The sequence below is a fragment of the Acomys russatus genome, chromosome 22 (assembly GCF_903995435.1).
Source record: "Acomys russatus chromosome 22, mAcoRus1.1, whole genome shotgun sequence".
Classification (NCBI taxonomy): domain Eukaryota; kingdom Metazoa; phylum Chordata; class Mammalia; order Rodentia; family Muridae; genus Acomys; species Acomys russatus.
This window is the reverse complement of record NC_067158.1, coordinates 28,771,287-28,789,561: the sequence shown is the minus strand read 5'-3', so window position 1 is coordinate 28,789,561 and position 18,275 is coordinate 28,771,287. Positions and strand designations below refer to the sequence as shown.

General features: G+C 46.1%; 1 protein-coding gene across 2 annotated transcripts in view; it reads right to left on the bottom strand.

The window, feature by feature from the left end:
* Positions 1–18,275, bottom strand: part of Crmp1 (collapsin response mediator protein 1) — a 55,423-nt gene that overhangs the window by 18,948 nt on the left and 18,200 nt on the right. For both annotated transcript variants that reach the window (XM_051164866.1, XM_051164867.1), the window contains exons 2-4: positions 10,727–10,815; positions 6,531–6,715; positions 1,358–1,522 (exon numbers count right to left, since the gene is read on the bottom strand). In XM_051164866.1, the coding sequence (XP_051020823.1) occupies positions 1,358–1,522; positions 6,531–6,715; positions 10,727–10,815 (439 nt within the window). The remainder of the gene's footprint in view (positions 1–1,357; positions 1,523–6,530; positions 6,716–10,726; positions 10,816–18,275) is intronic.

The following is an 18,275-nucleotide window of genomic DNA, read 5'->3' as shown; positions in this document are numbered from 1 at the left end:
AGCATCTTTCAGGAAATCAATTGGCCATAAGAGTCATGGTCCCGGAAAATGTTAAAGCCTTCACATTTTGTAATTCTATTTCTCGACATCTAAGAAAACCATAAAAATCACAAATTAGTGCTCGTGTGTGGGGGTACTCACTGGAACACGATCTATAATGAAGCAAACAAAAACCCTAAATGCCCACTAAAAAGAAAACAGTTGAGCAAATTACTCATTGCATTTCATAAGCCGCGCTACTAAAAAGCTACTGATGGAGGGCAATGTCACTCACATAAAATGTTAAGTGAAGAGAAAGATTCTAAATTACAGCAACTGCACAGCCATATAAGGAAAAGAGTTGCTGACATAGACAGGAAGTGAAGGCAATAATGCTTAACTAATGTCACACTGAGATCAGAAGCAGAACCAAAGGAGAAATGTTTGCTTTTCTGATTTTTATATATTAGAAGCAACAATGCTTTCTGTTATAATGAGAAAACACAGCCTGCACTGTGAACATTAAAAGTATACCACACACGCCTGTAATCCCAGCATTCGGGAGGGAGGCAGAGGTAGGAGGATAGCTGTGAGTTCGAAGCCAGCCTGGTCTACAAAGCAAGTGCAGGACAGCCAAGACTACACAGAGAAACCCTCGGAAAACCCCCCAAAAAGTGTACCCCAGCACCCCTTAAAGCCTTTGCAGTACAAGGACTTCCTTTCTGGAAGGTACTGTCTGGACTGATTTCTCATGTGCTGCCTTATTCCCTCCAGTCTCTGTCTGGCCCATTTCCACTCAGTGCAATGAACGACTGAACACATCTGCAGTGGGCAGGGTCAGCTGGTGTGAGCCTGAACAGAGGGCAACCAAGTGGGATGCAGAGATGTATGGCCACAAAAGTTATTCTCAGAGCCAGACAGATAAACCAACAGGCCACGGACAGGATGTGCCCTCACAGGGCCAGAGTCACAGCTTCGGGTACTTAAAGCAGAAAGAAATTCTGACATGCTAAAGGAAAAGCACTCTGCTGAGCTGGGTTCCTGAGGGAGAGCATTTGACAGACAGAAAGAGGACATTCCTGTGTGGGAAATGGCTTGAGCAGAGGCCAGCAACAGAGCAGGTGGCAGGGGATCGCAGCCATGGTGACAAGAACCAGAAAAAGTAAGGGTAGACCAGCAAAGGCCTCCCATGTCAAACTATGGAGACAGGACTTATTCTGTGGGCTAGGAATGCTTCCTTAAGGTGTCAAGGAATACAGGACCGACTCCCTGAAGAGGGAGCATGTCCTTCCATCACTTAACAGAAGTGTGTAGCTCTGATCCGGCCTCACAGATGAGGGTAGTGGGATTCCACGACCCATTCTAGGCTTTCACTGACCTTTGTCCTGCACCAGCACCTCCAGCTCCTCCCGAACACCATCGTACCAGCTCGTGATGTCCACGTGGAGGGAATAGTCACAGCAGGACTTGGTGTCTGCTGCTTCATGCCACTTCTCAAAGGAAGTCAACAGGCTGGATCCAGGTTCAGGAACAACATGGTCAACTGGGACAGAGAGACATGTGTCACGACACTCCAAACCCAAGATGTTCCAACAGTGGCCACATCATCCCCCTCCACCATCCCATCTACACTGCCAGCATTGCCACAACCATCAATCAACACTATCACCATCATGCCTGGCCACCTCTATCGCCATACAACCACCACCACAACCATCATCATCAGAACCATCACCGCCACCACCATCACCATTACCATAACAAATACTATGATCATAACCCATAACCATCACCGTATCCATGAGTATCACCACCATTACCACTGTGGTGGTTTGAATGAGATGTCTTCCATAAGTCCAAATAAATTTGCATACTTGTTCCCTATTTGGGGAAGATCAAGAGGTGTGACTGGCTTCAGAAACCTCCTGCCATTTCCAGTGTGTTCTCTGCCTCGTAACCAAGGCGTGCGCTCTCGGCTGCTTCTGCCACCATGCCTTCACTCCGCCATCAAGGACTCTAACCCTCTGGAGTCATGAGCCCAATTAAGCACTTTCTTTTCCACTTCACCATATTTTACCACACCAATAGAAAAGTAACTAAAACAGACATTGGTACCAGGTCCTGGGGTGTTGCTGTAAGAGATCTGACCATGTGGCCATTTGGAGGGATGTAGATGACTCTGTGGCTTTGGACTAAAAAAGCAGATGAATGCTAGGAAGTGGAGCTTAATGTGTCATCCTCGTCGAGCTTGGGAGATAGTAGTGCTGAGAGCAATGTGGAGGCCCAGCTCAAGAGGGGAGCAAGGAAGGACTTTAACAGCTACTGGGCTCTAGGTCATTCCGGTGATATTTGGGCAAACAATCTGCCTGTCATTTGTCCTTGACCTAAGAATTTTGCTGAAGACAAAGTAATAGATAAGTTTCTTTGGTGGAAGAGATTTCAAGTCAGCCTAACACTGACTCCATCAGGTGGTTATTAGTGATCACTCTTGTACAGGTCTACAGTGAAGAAGAGCAAGAAGGAAAAAATCAAATACAAAACATACAGCATGAAGAGAGAAAAGCACCAGGAGAGTTGGTTTTTGGGTCCAGGGTTTATAGAAAGACATAAGGAAATCAGGGAGACACCTGATTTGAATTGGAATGGACTTTTGAAAAGAAAAGGCCTAGTGAGTTTTAAAAGCAGCAATAAATGAAAACTGTTGCAACTGTGATCTAAGGGGGCCAAGTTTATCCCAAGCTGGCAGGTGAATTTAGCAGTATTGTCCATGTGGTTCTGGAGTTAAGAGTCAAGGATGCATGAAGCCGGGCACGGTGGTGCACACCTGTAATCCCAGTACGCGGGAGGCAGAGGCAGGCTGATCTTTGTAAGTTTGAGGCCAGCCTGGTCTACAAAGTGAGTCCAGGCCAGCCAAAGCTACACAGAGAAACCCTTCCAGAAAAAAAAAAAAAAAAAAAAAAAAAAGGAAGAGAAGAAGAGGAGGAGGAGGAAGAGGAGAAAGAGGAGGAGGAAGAGGAGGAAGAGGAGGAGGCATGAATAAATGGGTTATGGAATCTTCCTCTGAGAGTAAGGAGAGCTACTGAGGCCAGGAATGTGGCATACATGTTTCCTGCACGGCAGCTTGAGAGCCCATCTTGTGAAGCTATGAAAGTAAAGCCTGAATTGAATTGGAGACCCCAAGCTGTTGGATATGCCTGAGCTATGGGATATCAGCCAAGGAACCATACAGAGAGAGAGAAGGGAAGGGGTAGGTATGTTGGAGTCAGAAATGCTGGAACGGCAGAGCCATCTAAGCCCTCTGACATCCGACATGGAGCTACAGGAACTGGAGTTTTACCCTGCTGGGTTTCAGTCTTGCTTTGGTCCGGTATTTCCTTAGTGTGGCCTGATTCCTCCCTTTTGGGATGGTAATGCATATTCTGTGCCATTGGAAGAATGTTATTATTTTTTTAAACAAAGGGTTACAGTTAAGAGATTGCCTTGAATATCGAAGAGATTTTGAACTTTGGACTTATAAATTGTTGAGACTATAAATGTGAAAATACTATGGGGACCTTTGAGTTGAACTAAATGCATGTTTCATTATGATATGGCCACAATCCTATGGGGACCAGTGAGTGGAATGTGGTGCTTTGAAGGAGATGTCCCCCTTAAGACTTAGACATATGAATACTTGGTCCCCAGGCGCTAGGACATTTGGGGAGACTTAGGAGGTGTGGCCCTGTTGGAGGGGATGTGTGAAGATGTGTGCTGGGTGCAGGCTTTGAGGTTTCAAAAGACTTGTCCCATTCCAAAGCACTCTCTGGCCCCTGCTTGCAGATCAAGATGCAGGCTGTCAGCTGTTTCTGCTGCCATAACTTTGCTCTGCCATCACAGATATAACACACTGGACCTGTAAGGCCAGCTGTGGTGGTTTGAATGAAAATGGCCCCCATAGACTCATAGGGAGTGGCATTATTGGAGTGTGGCCTTTTGGAGTAGGTGTAGCCTTTTGGGGGAAAGTGTGTCAAAGGTATGTGCTTTGAGATTTCAGAATCTCAACCCAGGACCAATGGCTCACTCTCTATTCATGCTGCCCGCGGATCCTGATCTAGAATTCCTCATTTCCTCTCCAGCACCATGTCTGCCCACATGCTGCCATGCTTCCCACCATGTTGGTAATGGACTAAACCCCAGAACCACGATGAAATGTTTTCCCTTATAAGAGTTGCTGTGGCCATGGTGTCTCTCTTCACAGCAACATAGAAACCCTAATTAAGACACCAACTAAGAAGCGGGGTGTAGTGGTGTACGTCTGCAATCCCAGCACTCAGGGAAGCAGAGGCAAGTGGAGCTCTACAAGTTCAAGGTCAGCTTGGTTTACAAAGTCCAAGACAGCCAAGGTTACACAGAGAAAGCCTGTCTTAAAAAAACAACAACAAAAGATACTAACTAAACACTTTCTTTTATAAGATGTCTCATGGTATTTTATCACAGAATTACAAAAAAGTTAGTGACTAGGAAACTACCATCATCATCACCTTCACCACTATCATCTCCATCACTATCAATACCAGGCTCCATCCACCATTAGGAATGTTAATAAAATCTCTGACTATACCTAGGAGTTCCATCATAATACCTAGCCTGCAGGTACGGAAGCTGAGGCTCTCAAGGCTGAGTCCTGGCCTATCCTTGTCCAGTTTCTGAGGATCAATTTCAAGCTCACTCGCTCTAAATACTGGGTTCATGCACCCTCCTAGCCAGTGGGTTCAAGGCCTATTCATTAGAAAAGAGATAGACTTGACTTGCCTTGTCAGGCAAGTCATACTTCCTGGTTCTAGCAGCTCATACACCTCTGCAGTTGCCTGCAGCTCAAAAATGAAATTGACAAATGAATGCTCTAACTAGCCCTCGCCTTTTTAAAGAAGACCTTATCACAACAGGATCCAACTAAAAGCAAACATTCAAATAAAGCAAAGCAGAGGAAGCAGGAGTACCACAATGGATCAGCATCAGTCATCCCCAAGGCTTTCTGCCCTCTCCACTGCCTCCCTGTCTCCCTAAGGCAGACAAGTCTTCAGCAAGGTTGGGCTGCTGCAAGAAGAGGCTGGAGGTCTCCCAAATCATCCTGCTCCTGGCATGGGACATGGGTATAATGTAGTGTGTTTGCATGGGTTCTAGAAAGGAAGTGCCCCAGGGACCTGATCCGATTATAGGCTGGAGTGGCCACTGCAGCACCACCCTCGAGAACACATGCATGGATGCATAATCATAAGTGGTGCTTCAGATTCCGTGTAGGTGTGATGATATGAGTGGGTCCATCACATACTCATATGTCTGAAGCTGGGTCCTCAGTATTCCAATGCTGGACTGTTAGGAAGTAACTGGGACACTGTAGAAGCCATGGATGCTGGGTTCACTCAGTGAGCTGTATCTTTGATAAAGAGAATGAGCCCTGTCTTCTGATCTCCTCCCATCACACACGGCATTCATAGCAGTTGCCAGGAGTATGAGACTCAGGAGTCCCTCACCAGAGGCTAAAGTTGAGCGGGACCACTAAATCTTGAACCTGCAGCTTTCCAATAGTATAAGCTTAAATAAACATCTTTATTATAACATACCCAGCCTCCATGATTCACAAGTCATGTTGAGGCAAGCAAGCATAGGGAATAGTTTAGCAGCCTAGAACTCCACTTGGCTTGGGCTATGCACACTCATGTTTAAATGACAGTACTTGGCAGCCTAAGACTGTCACCTGCACACACCACACTCTGAACAATGCACCTAGCCACCTGTTATCCACAAGTGTTAGCAGCTGAGAACTCGAGCTGCATTGAGCTGCATGCACACCCCTCTCTGAACAACGGAAGAGATTTTTCCTCCTATGAACAACCATCAGTCTTAGGGTCTATTCAATCATGCTCTCCTTATGCCCAGGCAGGAGATCGGAAAGACCTATTCAACTTGAACTGGTTTAAGGTTCATGTAAAGTAAGGCAAACTATTTTCAAAGGGAACTTTTAGGGAGAATCCCCTATCTACCACCTTTCGTCTATGCATACTTGGAAGTATATATTAGAATCATATGCATTATTGAAAAGGTATTTGTATAGTAGAAAAGTATGTGATCTACTCTATCAATCAAAACAGAACTACCCTCACCATGGCCATTAGCAACCAAAACCCCTTGAGTCCCTGTACAGTAATGGGCCCTTGGGTGCCTTTCTCTTGTCTCCTGTGGGTATCCTGATGTGTTCTCCAGCTCTGCTCTGAATAACCCCTCTTTGCTCCTTTTGCAAACCTGTGAGAGCTTTTTTTTCAATTCTTTGAATAAGAGACCAGGAACTTCCAAACACCCAGCCTGACCTTGACAAAGTAACTTTTAAAGGTTTAATGTGCATGTGTCTGCTGGACTAGAGCCACCCACAGCAATGTCATATTTATTGTGGTGGAATGTGACAAGGAATCACATGGAACCATGAGCACAGAGCCTAGTACACCAAACACCAGTGTGTGCTGATGGGAGAGGTCACAGCCCATGTTCCTGAGACCAGGGAAAGTGCCACTCACTGATCATCGTGGTTCCGCCTGCCAGTGCTGCTCTGGTGCCCTGGAAGAAGTCGTCGGCTGAGGTCATGCCCTGGGAGGGCTTCTGCAGGTAAGTGTTGACATCAATGCCCCCGGGAATGACCATTCGTCCATTGGCCTCAATGGTCTTCACTCCACCAGGAACAATCAGGTTCTCTCCTATTTGTCTAGAGGCAAATAACAGAGGAATCTTTAGGTTTTTTTTTGTTTTTTGTTTTGGTTTTGTTTTGTTTTTTTAAGAAAGCCAAGCATGGCAGCCAACTGCACCTCTAAGTTCATGTTTCCCACCCAGGCTGACACAGGACGCCGGGCTGAGAATGAGAATTCAGATACAGCACTCTCAAGGGCTTGGAGTCTGCTGTCTAATGATTGGATGCAGCACAGTACAAATCCAGAAGCACAGAAGGGCTGCTCACTTGGCCAGACTATCTAGAAGACTCTAGGACAGAAGATGGCAGAGCAAGAAGAAACCAACCTCTCTACAAAGTGGCCAGCCCTGGGGAACTTTATGCATTTTTGACAGTTCCCATTCCCTAAGGGACACAGAGAAAAGGCACTGAGTGAGGCAGCAGCAGGACCTATGAGTCCCACAAGATTTCACAGACCCCGTTAGGTAGTAAAATGTGTCCTCCTAATATTCTTATATTGAAACATCAACCCCCAGTAGTAAGAACATGAACGTAGTAGGAACAGAGTCTTCACCATGGTAAAAAGTCATTAGGGTGGGCCCTAATCCAGAAGGACTAGTATTCATGTGAAAAGACTTAAGGAAGAAGGCAACCAACAGCTCTACATAGCTGTGACACCTATGCACTGTACCAATGATCAGCATCATAAATCTGTATGTATCATATATGTACATACATATTCACATATATGTAACCCTATATGGATCAGAATCATAACCATATATCAGCAGTGGACATGTCATATATGTACATGTGTGTGTGTGTGTGTGTGTGTGTGTGTGTGTGTGTGTGTGTAACCCTGTATGTATCAGTATCATAACCCTATATCAATGATCAGCAGTGGCACACATGACAGCAGCTCTCTTATCGGGCTTAAGAACTGTCCAATAAGAGGCAAACCATGCCTGGGAATAGAAACCTAGGCAACAACCCAGAGCTAGCGAAGTCACACAGATCTTGGGGGAAAACCTAAATCACTACAAAACCAGCACAATTCCTAAAAGCCATCTAAACATTTGCTCTTAAACCCACAGATTAGTGCAGTCCTCAACCCTCAGCAAAGATGCTTCTCTTTACACAGGTAGAGACCACTAAGAAACTGTGACCGATCAAAGTGCCAAACTGTGAAGACCAGTCCCAGTGGATCTATCTACAATATACCCTCATACCCCAGGCTCAGAAAGCATTGCTGAAGAGGGAGCGAAAAGATTGTAAGAACCAGAGGATCAGGGAGTTAGTTCTGAGATTGTGTCTCCTGGTAATGTCAGAAGAACCTCACTCAGAAAAGTCTCACCCACATGACCACCCAGACATGAGCTGAACAAAATGACACCAATAGACATGCCAAAGGGAACACAGACAAGTCCATGAAGACTCAACCCTACACAAAGAACCACGGACAACTAAGGACTGCTAAGAGCAGGAGAAATGCACATCAATTGTTTACTCAATACTAATGGTCAGCCCTGAAAGCACATATGAAAGTAACATTATACGGACAGAGCAGGCTATATTTGGGAATATATAAGTATATAAATATACATATATTCATGTAATAACAATTAATGAAAAAAAAGGCCATAGATTTTAAAGAGAGTAGGAAGGGGTATATGGGAAAGCTGCAGCTTGAACAAATCAATCTGTGTGTTGCAGCTTTGGGCTGCGGGCAGTGTTGCACACACTGAGTGCAGCTCCCATGCCTTAGCCAACTAATCAGTGAGCAAGTATAAACATCAGAAAAGCCCTCCAGCTGGCCCAGCAAAGCTGCCCACAAATGCTAACAAGAGGGACTCCTAGCTTTCCAGAGGGCGGGGCCAAAGTGACCAAGATGCTATGTTGTCCAGCAATCTCCTCCCTGCTGAGACAGGAGCCTAGAATCATCTCCCAGGAGGGAATCTCACAACAGGCCTGAGAGGGAAAACCACAGTGACTAGCAGCCTGGTCCCTGTGGAAATGTCAAGGAATTTGGGGGGAGGTGGGGATGCAGTCTCAGCCAGACCAAGATGACAGCTTAGCAGCTTCCAAAGTCATTACCTGGGTGACATCAGTAAGTTCAGGTGCCAGCAAATTTACTCGAACACCAAACCCAAGTACTCTAAACTCTGCGTGATTTTTCTAGGTTGAATAAAGACATCAATAGTGAAGAATAAAATATTGCCTTGGTGGCCATAATGCCAAACCCAGTGAGTATGTATCCCTGGTAGAGCACAGAAGCCCCAGGCCTCAGGCCTTTTGGGTAAGAATGAACAGAGGACAGGACAGATGAGCAGGCCCCCAGTGTGACTGTAACAGACAAACTCTGGCTGCACTGCACCTAGAAGCTGCTGAGCAGAGTATGGGGAAGGGTGTCCAAGGGACACCCAAAACAAGACTGTGACAGTTGTTGTGACTGCTCTCCTCCCTTAAACCATCCCCACCTGAGCTCACGGTGTCTCTCCTCCAAACATGTGAGATCCTGTGGAAACTGAAGGGGGCTGGGGAAGACATATGGTCCATTCAGAACCGAAGTGGCCCTACTGAGCATTGGGCCCCTTCTGCAGAACTGAATTTCCTATTCACGCCGTCTCACTTAGTGCCCAGTACGCTTTCAAAATGGAATGGCAGTGGTCCAAACATGAGCCCCTACAGAGGCAGCAGAGCCCAGTGAGACCGGCATGGCCTGTAGACCCTTGTGCTGCCCTGCATCTGTGTGTCCACAGAACCCTAGCATGTGTGGCTTGGTACCTTGCCAGGGTGCCCAGGAAACACTCATGATGAAGCCTACTCTTACCTCCCTACTAGCTTCTCTAGTTTCCCAGGACTGGGAAGAAGAGGGTAGGAGCCTGCCCGTATCCCTGAGCCCCACTCTTCACTGTGCTTTGCATAATAAGTAGTGTCTTCTAATGCACTCTGTAACCCTATCTTCCTCCTCCAATCCTCTTCCATCTTCTTCCTCCTCCTCCTAAAGCACACAAGGCTGATCCTACTCGCATGCCCCTTCCAACCTGATACCCCTCCCTTTTGTTCCTGTACCAGATGCCAAGGGTGGTCCTATGGCAGCCTTCCTTCTCTTCTCCTCAATCTTTCCTCTTCCAGACCACAAGGGAAGAGCTAGGTAGGAGAGCCAGACCACCCCATATCAAAGGCAGAGAGCCCCAATGCTCTGTCACAGCCATGAAGGCAAACGTGACTGTCTGTTATTATGGACTGAATGGATCCCTCAGAATTCATGATGAAACCCAGCCATCACCTACCCAACACTTGACATGACTGTTAAGGATGTAATGAGATTTATGTGAAGTTACAAGGGTGAATCCCTAATCTACAAGGACCAGTGTCCTTCTGCCAAGAAAGATATTCCTGAGTCACACAGGACAACCATGGACACGAGGTAGAAAAGGGTGTGCCACCTAGAGCCAAGGATGGACAGACATCCTGACAGAAATCAAACACTGATGGCACCTTGACCCAGGATCTCCAGGCTCCAGAACCAGGAGAAAGAAATTCCTTTCAAGTCACCTGCTCTGTGACATTTTGAAATAGTAGCCTAGAGCTGATCCCATGACTGGGATGTCATAAATAGGAAAAAAGAGGAGACCACGGGGACATCAGGAGAAACCTCCAACACCAGGGGGTTTTTCTTGCGTGGAAGCCAACAGTCCCTTTCCGTTCCGGTATCCTTAGCCCAGTCCCAGGAACTGGCAGGTAGGAGACAGAACTAATGATTCAGGCAGATGCTGTGGGTGAGAGGTGGGTCCCACCCTACCTCACCCTATACTGTGGGCCAGCTGCTACTCCCATGGCAACAAAATATGAATACCTGAATCACACACTTAAGGGAAGGATATCTAAGGAGCATAAAGTGAGGCGTTGGGGGACCTCCACGCATTCCAGGCCCAGTTCCGTCTGCAGTTTGACCTCCCACCCTGTATCTCTGACATGCAGGAACACAGGAGACTAAGGTAAAGCAGAAGGGCTGAGTTCTTAAAAGGCCTGTTCTGGCCAACCCACTTTATGAGTCCATCTTCCAGGTAGACATCGGCGTAGAAGGACTGGTCATCGTTGATGATACGTCCGCCTCTGATGAGGAGCCGGTCACTCTGAAAAGCAAAGCAATGTGTTAGATCACCAGCAAGAGACAAGACCGTATGTTCTCTTAACATTTATTTATTTATTTATTTATTTATTTATTTATTTATTTTTGGCCTTTAAGAATTTTTCTATTTTTTATTTTATGTTTATGACCATCGTGATTATTTGAATTAGAATGGGCCGTATGGGTATAGTTGGTGAAACTGTTTCAGGAAGGATTAGGAGACGTGGCCTTGTTGGAGAAGGTGTGTCACTGGGGGTGGGTTTTGAGGTTTCAAAAGCCCATTCTAAGCCCAGTGTCTGTCTCTGCCTTCCACTTGCAGATCAGGATGTAACCTCTCAGCTGCCACTCCAGCGTCATGCTACACGCCTGTCTGCCATGCTCCCCGCCATGATCTTCAAGGACTCACCATCTGAAACCATAAGCAAGCTCCCAATTAAACGCTTTCTCTTATAAGCTTTGGTCATAGTGTCTTTTCAGAGCGATAGAACAGTAACTAAGACAAGAGGTTTTGCCGGTATGTGTGTGTGAATGTATATATATATATATATATATATATATATATATATATATATATATATATATATACCATTGCACCAATTCTTTATACCTCCCCCACTTTAGCTATTGACAGAAAGTCTCAGATATCTTCAAAACATCAAAGACAGAGTAGTAGGTAAAACCCTGAGATTGATGCATGGCTCCCCCTCTTTCTGACACCCTTCCATCCTTGGATCACTGCATTTCCCACCGTCAAATACTTTTTGCTTTTGCTGAATATTTAAAAATCTTTCATCTTACTTTCATTAGTAGTGTGTTGGGGGGGGGGGTGTATACATGTGTCACGTGTGCTTGTGGAGGTCAGAGGACAACTTCCAGGAATCGGTCCTCTCCTTCCACCTCTACATTGACTCTGGGAATTGGACTCAGGCTGTGGGGCTTGTGTGGCATCAGCTGTGGGGACCTGTGCCAAATTCTGCCATGTCAGAAATCCTATGCTCAGGCTGTATGCTGTGACCTTCGAGTTGCTGACCTTTACCTCACCATGAGGTCTTGTGTTCTAGGCTATCCTTGGACTATTTACCTTTGAAAGAAGTAGAGAAGTCTCAACTTGGAACCACCCAGAGGATCTAGGAAGTTCTTACAAGGAACTACTCAGAGAACTAGGAAGTTCTACAGGGAGCAATTTAGGCTATTGCATTCTTGCCCAGGGGCTAAGGTGAGTGAGATAAGAATAGATCCTATTGACCTTGCCCTATATATGTTCCTGCGAGTCGACAATAAAGTGAATCTTGATCAGAAATGTCCTGACTTGATTCGTTATTTCTCGAGTCTCTGTATCCTACTTTCAATCCCCACTCCCTCTTTCAGGTGAACCCTCATTCAATTTTTCCCGCGGGCTGGGACCCGACAATCAGCTCCTGAAGAATGTTTTAAATATAAACCCCATCCCACATCATTACACCCATAGAAACTTTACAACACATCTCTGTTAAGGACATGGAAGGGAGGTGTTTGCATGGGGGCATGTGCAGGTCCATGCCTGTGCAGAGGTCAGAGGTCAACACTGGGCATCTTCCTCAGTTACTCTTCCACCTTAGTTTTTGAGACAGAATCATTCAATAAACCTGGAGGTCATGAATTGGGCTGGGCTGGCTGGCCCATTACTCCAGATATCCTCCTGCCTCTGCCTCCCCAGCACTGGGGTTACAGATACAGTCTGCCGCCTGGCTGTTTCCTGAGTACTGTGGATATGAACCCAGGTCTTCTGCTTTCACAGCAAGAATTTTACAAACTGGGCCATCTCCCCAATCCTTCCTTAAGGACTTCTAAAATCAACTTTAAGCATGATTTGCAATTCCCACTAATCCAAAAACTACTGCTTCCTTTATCCCCAATCCCCCATCGGACCATACTCAATCTTGCTGACTTGTTCAGAAATGTCTTTTTACTTGGCACGGGTGGGGGGTGGCGGGTGGGGGGCAGCCTCCAGTGCACCTGCACAGAGTTCTCTGAACCCCTGCTGCCTCCACAAGCCCCTCCCTCATGACTTCCACTCATTAGGCGGAGAAACTCACTCATTTGAAAAATAAGGATTTTCACATGCCACTTTTAAAATACAATAATAAACATGTTCAAACCATTGTAAAAGATAATGAAAAGATTTAAAAGCCTGCTCCCCTCACATGTGGTCCAAGGCCACACATTCTGATGTTTTCCTGCCTCCCTCTGCTTTCCACAGCTGTGACTCTAGAGCATCCATCCTGACCTCCCTCAGCCTTGCGTGGGTCACATGTTGGCTGATTGATTATTTCAGCTCCCAGTCAGGGCCAGGATCTGAAAACCTAGAGGACACTGGAGCATCTGGGTTTGCTCTCCTGGGCTGACATATGAGAGATAGGTGTTTAACAAGTCACAGGGTTGATGGGGGTCATGAGGGCAAGAGTGGGTGTTCCAAGTTCATCTGTGGGTTATGTAGGGCAGGTTCAGACCTATAAATAAGTTGAGGAAGGCTGGACCACACCAGGATTAAAGGAGGTGGCTAGAAGGGATAGTGTTAAGTGTTCCAGACACACTGAAGACTATGCAAAGCCCTAGAGGCAGCAAAATAGAGACTTTCTGTCTTGTTTTTCATTTTGCCATAAGTATGTCTCAAGTTATGACTTGTTCCTCATGATTCCAATCTTAAGTGCCTATAAGATGCTTTGCCTTGTGGATATATAATTGTGTGATCATTTCACCAAGGGTGTTGTTCAGCATTAAGATTCGTTCATTTGTATTTTTGAGGCTATACATTTTCCCCATGTGCTTATTTTATTTACCATTTCCATGGTTACCCAAGCTGTACCTTAAAGCCCATTCCTTGAGGAGGGAGAGTCTGACAAAGAACAGGAAGGACTCAGTCTCCTGAAGCAAGGCTGAACAGGAACACCTGGGGAAGAGCAAGAACCTAGGAAGCCCACAGAGGAAGCAGAGAAAGGAGACGGGTGCGGACGTAACAAATAAAGTTAGTGTGGATCCAGTTAAACTGTGTGCAGTTGGAGCAGGAGCCTGCCAGAACCCTGAAATGCTGAGGACAAGTTGACAGTCCCAAAGGACCTAATGGTCCCTCTGCTATGATAGCTACTGTGAGAGGGAAAGCAAAGATGAACAAGCCCAGAAGAATTCTAGCTAAGAAAGCTGGGACTGACTGAGCAGAAACAGGGTGTGGGATCTTGTGGCTTGCAGCAGTGTTCATACCCCACTCGGCCAGAGCCATCTGAGAGAGCATCACATATGCTACCCACTAGCAGAACCTGCACACCACACCTGCTTTCTGTTCCCACAGCCCTTATGAGAAGGTATATCACATGAGCTATGTCCACGCCAGGCTAATGTGTAGCTTGTCCCACTAGATTCCAAGCTGTTGTAGTGATAAAATACTAACCAAAAGCAACTTGATGGAAGAAAAGATTCACTTTAGTTTCCATCACTGAGGAAAGTCAGACCAGGAGGTCAAGGCAGGAGCCTAAAGGCAGGAACCGTGGAGGGCACCTACTTACTGGCTTGCTCACTGACTTATGCTATGTTTGTCTAGCTTTCCTATGCATCCCAGGATGCCTGCCTAGGAATGGTGCCACCTGCAGTGGGCTGGGCCTTCCCACATCAATCATTAATCAAGACTTGCCCTTGGGCCAATCTGATGTAGGCCATTTCTCAACTAAGTTTCCTACTCAGGTAATCCTAGGTTGTATTAACTTAACAGTAAAAACTAACCACTGCAGATCCATATATTGAAGGAAGGAAGGAAGATAAGTAGCTATATTAAGGGATGGGTGGATGGCATGGATAAATAAATTATCAGGTGGATGAATGGATGGATAGATCAAAGATGGATGGATGGATGGATGGGTAGATGGATGGATGGATGGATGGATGGATGGGTGGATGGATGGATGGAAATACTGAAGGATGATGGGCATAAGGGTGTCCTGAGGTATCAGGACTGGTCTTGAAGGATGAGTGATTAAGAATAGAGAGAAGAGATGACAGCATTTATTCAAGGGAAAAACTGTGGAGCAGACCCCCACTCTCTAATAGGAATGCCTTTAGAGTTAGAGGTTCAAAGTCAGTCCCTGTTAAGTCCAACCTCCAGTGTATGCTCCTAATGGAGAAGGCAGGGAGACTGCTGCAACCCCATGAGACCTTGGAGGACAGTGCAAAACATCAGACAGAAGAGGACTGGGCCCTGCTTGTCTGGGGCAGCACAGACAAGTGGGAGGTCAGGTTTCTCCAGCACCAGAAAGCAGGCAAACATGAGTCATCCACAGCTGGTACACAGCAGGGAGTAGTATCTGCCTTGTCACATTTAATAGCAGGTTTCTCGGGCACAGTCTGAAAGGAGGCATTTAAATGCACAGTGTGCGGTGTCAGCCCCAGCCTGTTCTGTGTTTCCAGAGTCACAATGCAGATCCTGTGCTCAAACCCACCCCTCCATCTAACTCCAGATACTGTATTGAGGAGGACCAGGGGACAGACACCAGGAAATCTGTAGAAAGGAATATATATAATTGATGTGTCTGATTTCCTTCCTTCCTGAAAATGGTTGTTACTCTTTTCAGTCCTCTTTCCCACTCTTATCTCTCCCTCTTTCTCTCTGCCTCTGTCTCTGTCTGTCTGTCTGTCTGTCTGTCTCTCTCTCTCTCTGTGTGTGTGTGTGTGTGTGTGTGTGTGTGCATGCATGTTCATTCATGTGGGGGAGTACATGTGCATGTGTAAAGTGTGTGCACATGCCTGGACATTGAGTGTCATCTTCCAGAACTTTGTCTTATTCTTTTGAGACAGAGCCTCTCTTTGACTTAGACCTTTCCAGTAGGCTAGGCTAGGCTGGCCTATAAGCCCCAGAGATTCACCTATCCCTGTCTGCCCCGTGCTGTGATTACAGGCTCACCACCATGTCTGACTTTTTATGTGGGTTTTAGACAGCAAATTCAGGTTCGCCACACCAGCACTTATCAATTGAGCCATCCCCCTTGTCTGAGCTTTTTATGTGGTTCCCAGGGACCAAATTTACTCTTCCACTCTAGCACTTACTAAGTGAGCCATCTCCTCAGCCCTTAAGGGGTTTTCAGAGCCATTTTTGCAATCCCACCTGGCATTTTCTGAAAAGCAGCAAGGCTTCCTGCTTACCACAGCCGCCTATTATGCTGCACATAATGAAGATTCTGAATAACTTTGTATATAGCTTCTTCAAACTCACACCTTCCTTGAGCAGGGTGGGGGCAGGGCAATTTAGTGAGATACTACCCATAGAGGGCACCTGGGAAAACTGTTTAACAGTCACACTCTTAGTAACTGCATGGAATGGTGTGTATCAGATGGATTAACCAAGGCGCGTAGGTCAGACTCAAGGGCTCTCAACTTCCTGTCAACATGGGCTCCACCAAACTGCACTGCCAACACATTTTAAAATATCTTCACCCACTTCACACATGACACTCCATGAGCAGATGGAACCTAGGAATATTCCAAACTCTGATCCAAGGACCTTGCATTCTAAAACTCCTTTTTCTGGTGAGTAAAAACTCATATGTAGAGCAGAGTAGATGGCTCAGTCAATAAAATTGCCTGCCTTGAAAGCTCAGAGACAGGAGTTCTATTTCCAGAACCCACATAAAGAAAGCCAGGAGTGGTGGCATGTGATTGTAACCCCGGGCATCAGGGAGGAGACAGGCAAATGCCTGCTGCTCACTGGTCAACCAACCAAGCTAGTATAATCACAGACAATCTAGTATAATCAGTGAATTACACACAGAATGAGAGAGTTGGTCTTTAAAAAGAGATAAGGCAAGTGGCACCTGGGGAATAACACTCAGGGGTGTCCTTTGGCTTCCATACATATGTGCGTACACCCACACACACACACACACACACACATACACACACACGTACTGGGCTTAGGCTGTGGGTCAATGAGAAAAATATTTGCCAGACATGCACAGGGCCTTGGGCTCTATCTCCAGTACAGCAAAACTGAAACAATAAACAAGAAATCCCTTATTGAACTAGGAAACAGGCAGGTTTTATTATAGAAAAGTCATTACATTTACATAGGCTACGTGCAAGTACATATTTTAAACATCAATGCGTAAGATTCTTACATTTCAAAAAGAACGTGGTAGTATCTCTACCCACTGCCTCAGGGAAATAGCCAGAAAAGTGAAACACCTTGAGAAGACTTCAAGAAAAAAAAAAAAACTCAACAGCTGGATGGGATATTCTGGGATGCTGGCTCATTGCACAGCAACGACAACGATCCAAAGGGGACTGTGCCTGGCATGGTTAACATCCTTGTTCCAGCCTTGCGTGAGAGCAATACCAGAGCAGACAGCCAAGAGTCCCACTGCTTACCTCCTTACCATACATCTGGTTATCATTTCCACACCTCAGTCTCCTCATCTGGAAACTGGGAATAACCAAGGACAAGAGCGGGGCTGAGCTCAGGTCTGGCAGATGTATGGTCTCAGCCATTTCCTCTAGCAAGGGTGGTCTTTCATAAGTAACTGTTTACAGGTGGAGTCCTTTGGTTAGAGATAGCTGCCACGTGTATAAGAGAGATTTGGCTCCCAGACCACACACAAACGCCACACATGGGTTCCCCTCCCTTGTATAAATGGTTCCGTATTAGCATCCAACCTGTGTCCATCTTCCCATATATTTATGTCATCCCTGGGTTATACATAACACTGAGTCCAAGGAAAACTTCATGGCAATAGTGGTTAGGCTGTGCTGTGCTGTTTAAGGAAAATAGTTTGGAGGGGTGGCCATGCATGCTAAGCACAGATGTAAGTACTGTTTGCTATTTTCCATCTGTGGTTGGCTGAAGCTTGAGACACCGAGCCCACAGATGTGAGAGTTGACTGTAACCTCAGAGTAGAGAATATGGAAAGGTTTCCAGCTGCAAGACCCTAAGGACAGGAACGCTCTTCACAAAAGGAGTCTGGGCTCTGCGTGATGGTAGCACGGGAGGGGAACTGAGACAAGGTGGAAGGAAGGTCGCAGCTTATCTTATATTTTCCTGAGAGTTGAAAGTAAGAATAAGGGGTTACAACATGCATCAAGTGACCCAGAAACTGAGAGCTGGGACATCGCTTTCAGGAAAATGTCAAAAGTGTGTAAAAGAAGGCATTAAGAACACCTGCTGCTAAGTTCGCAGTCCACCATGATCAGAAAGCCCTGAGCTCATGCAAAATGGAAGACTCCCTTTGTGGCTAAGGCTTCCTCTTCTCTGCCTGGGGACCCTGGATCTTCACATCCCTACCTGAGGAATGTAATGCAGTCCTTTAGAGATATTACAGGTCGAACTCCCTTTCTTCCGAGGGGAGGGGAATAGGGCAGAAGAGGGAGGGAGGATGGAAGCAGGAAGATACAAGCAAGGGGATAACATTCAGGATATAATCTGAATAAATTATAATAAATTAAAATTTT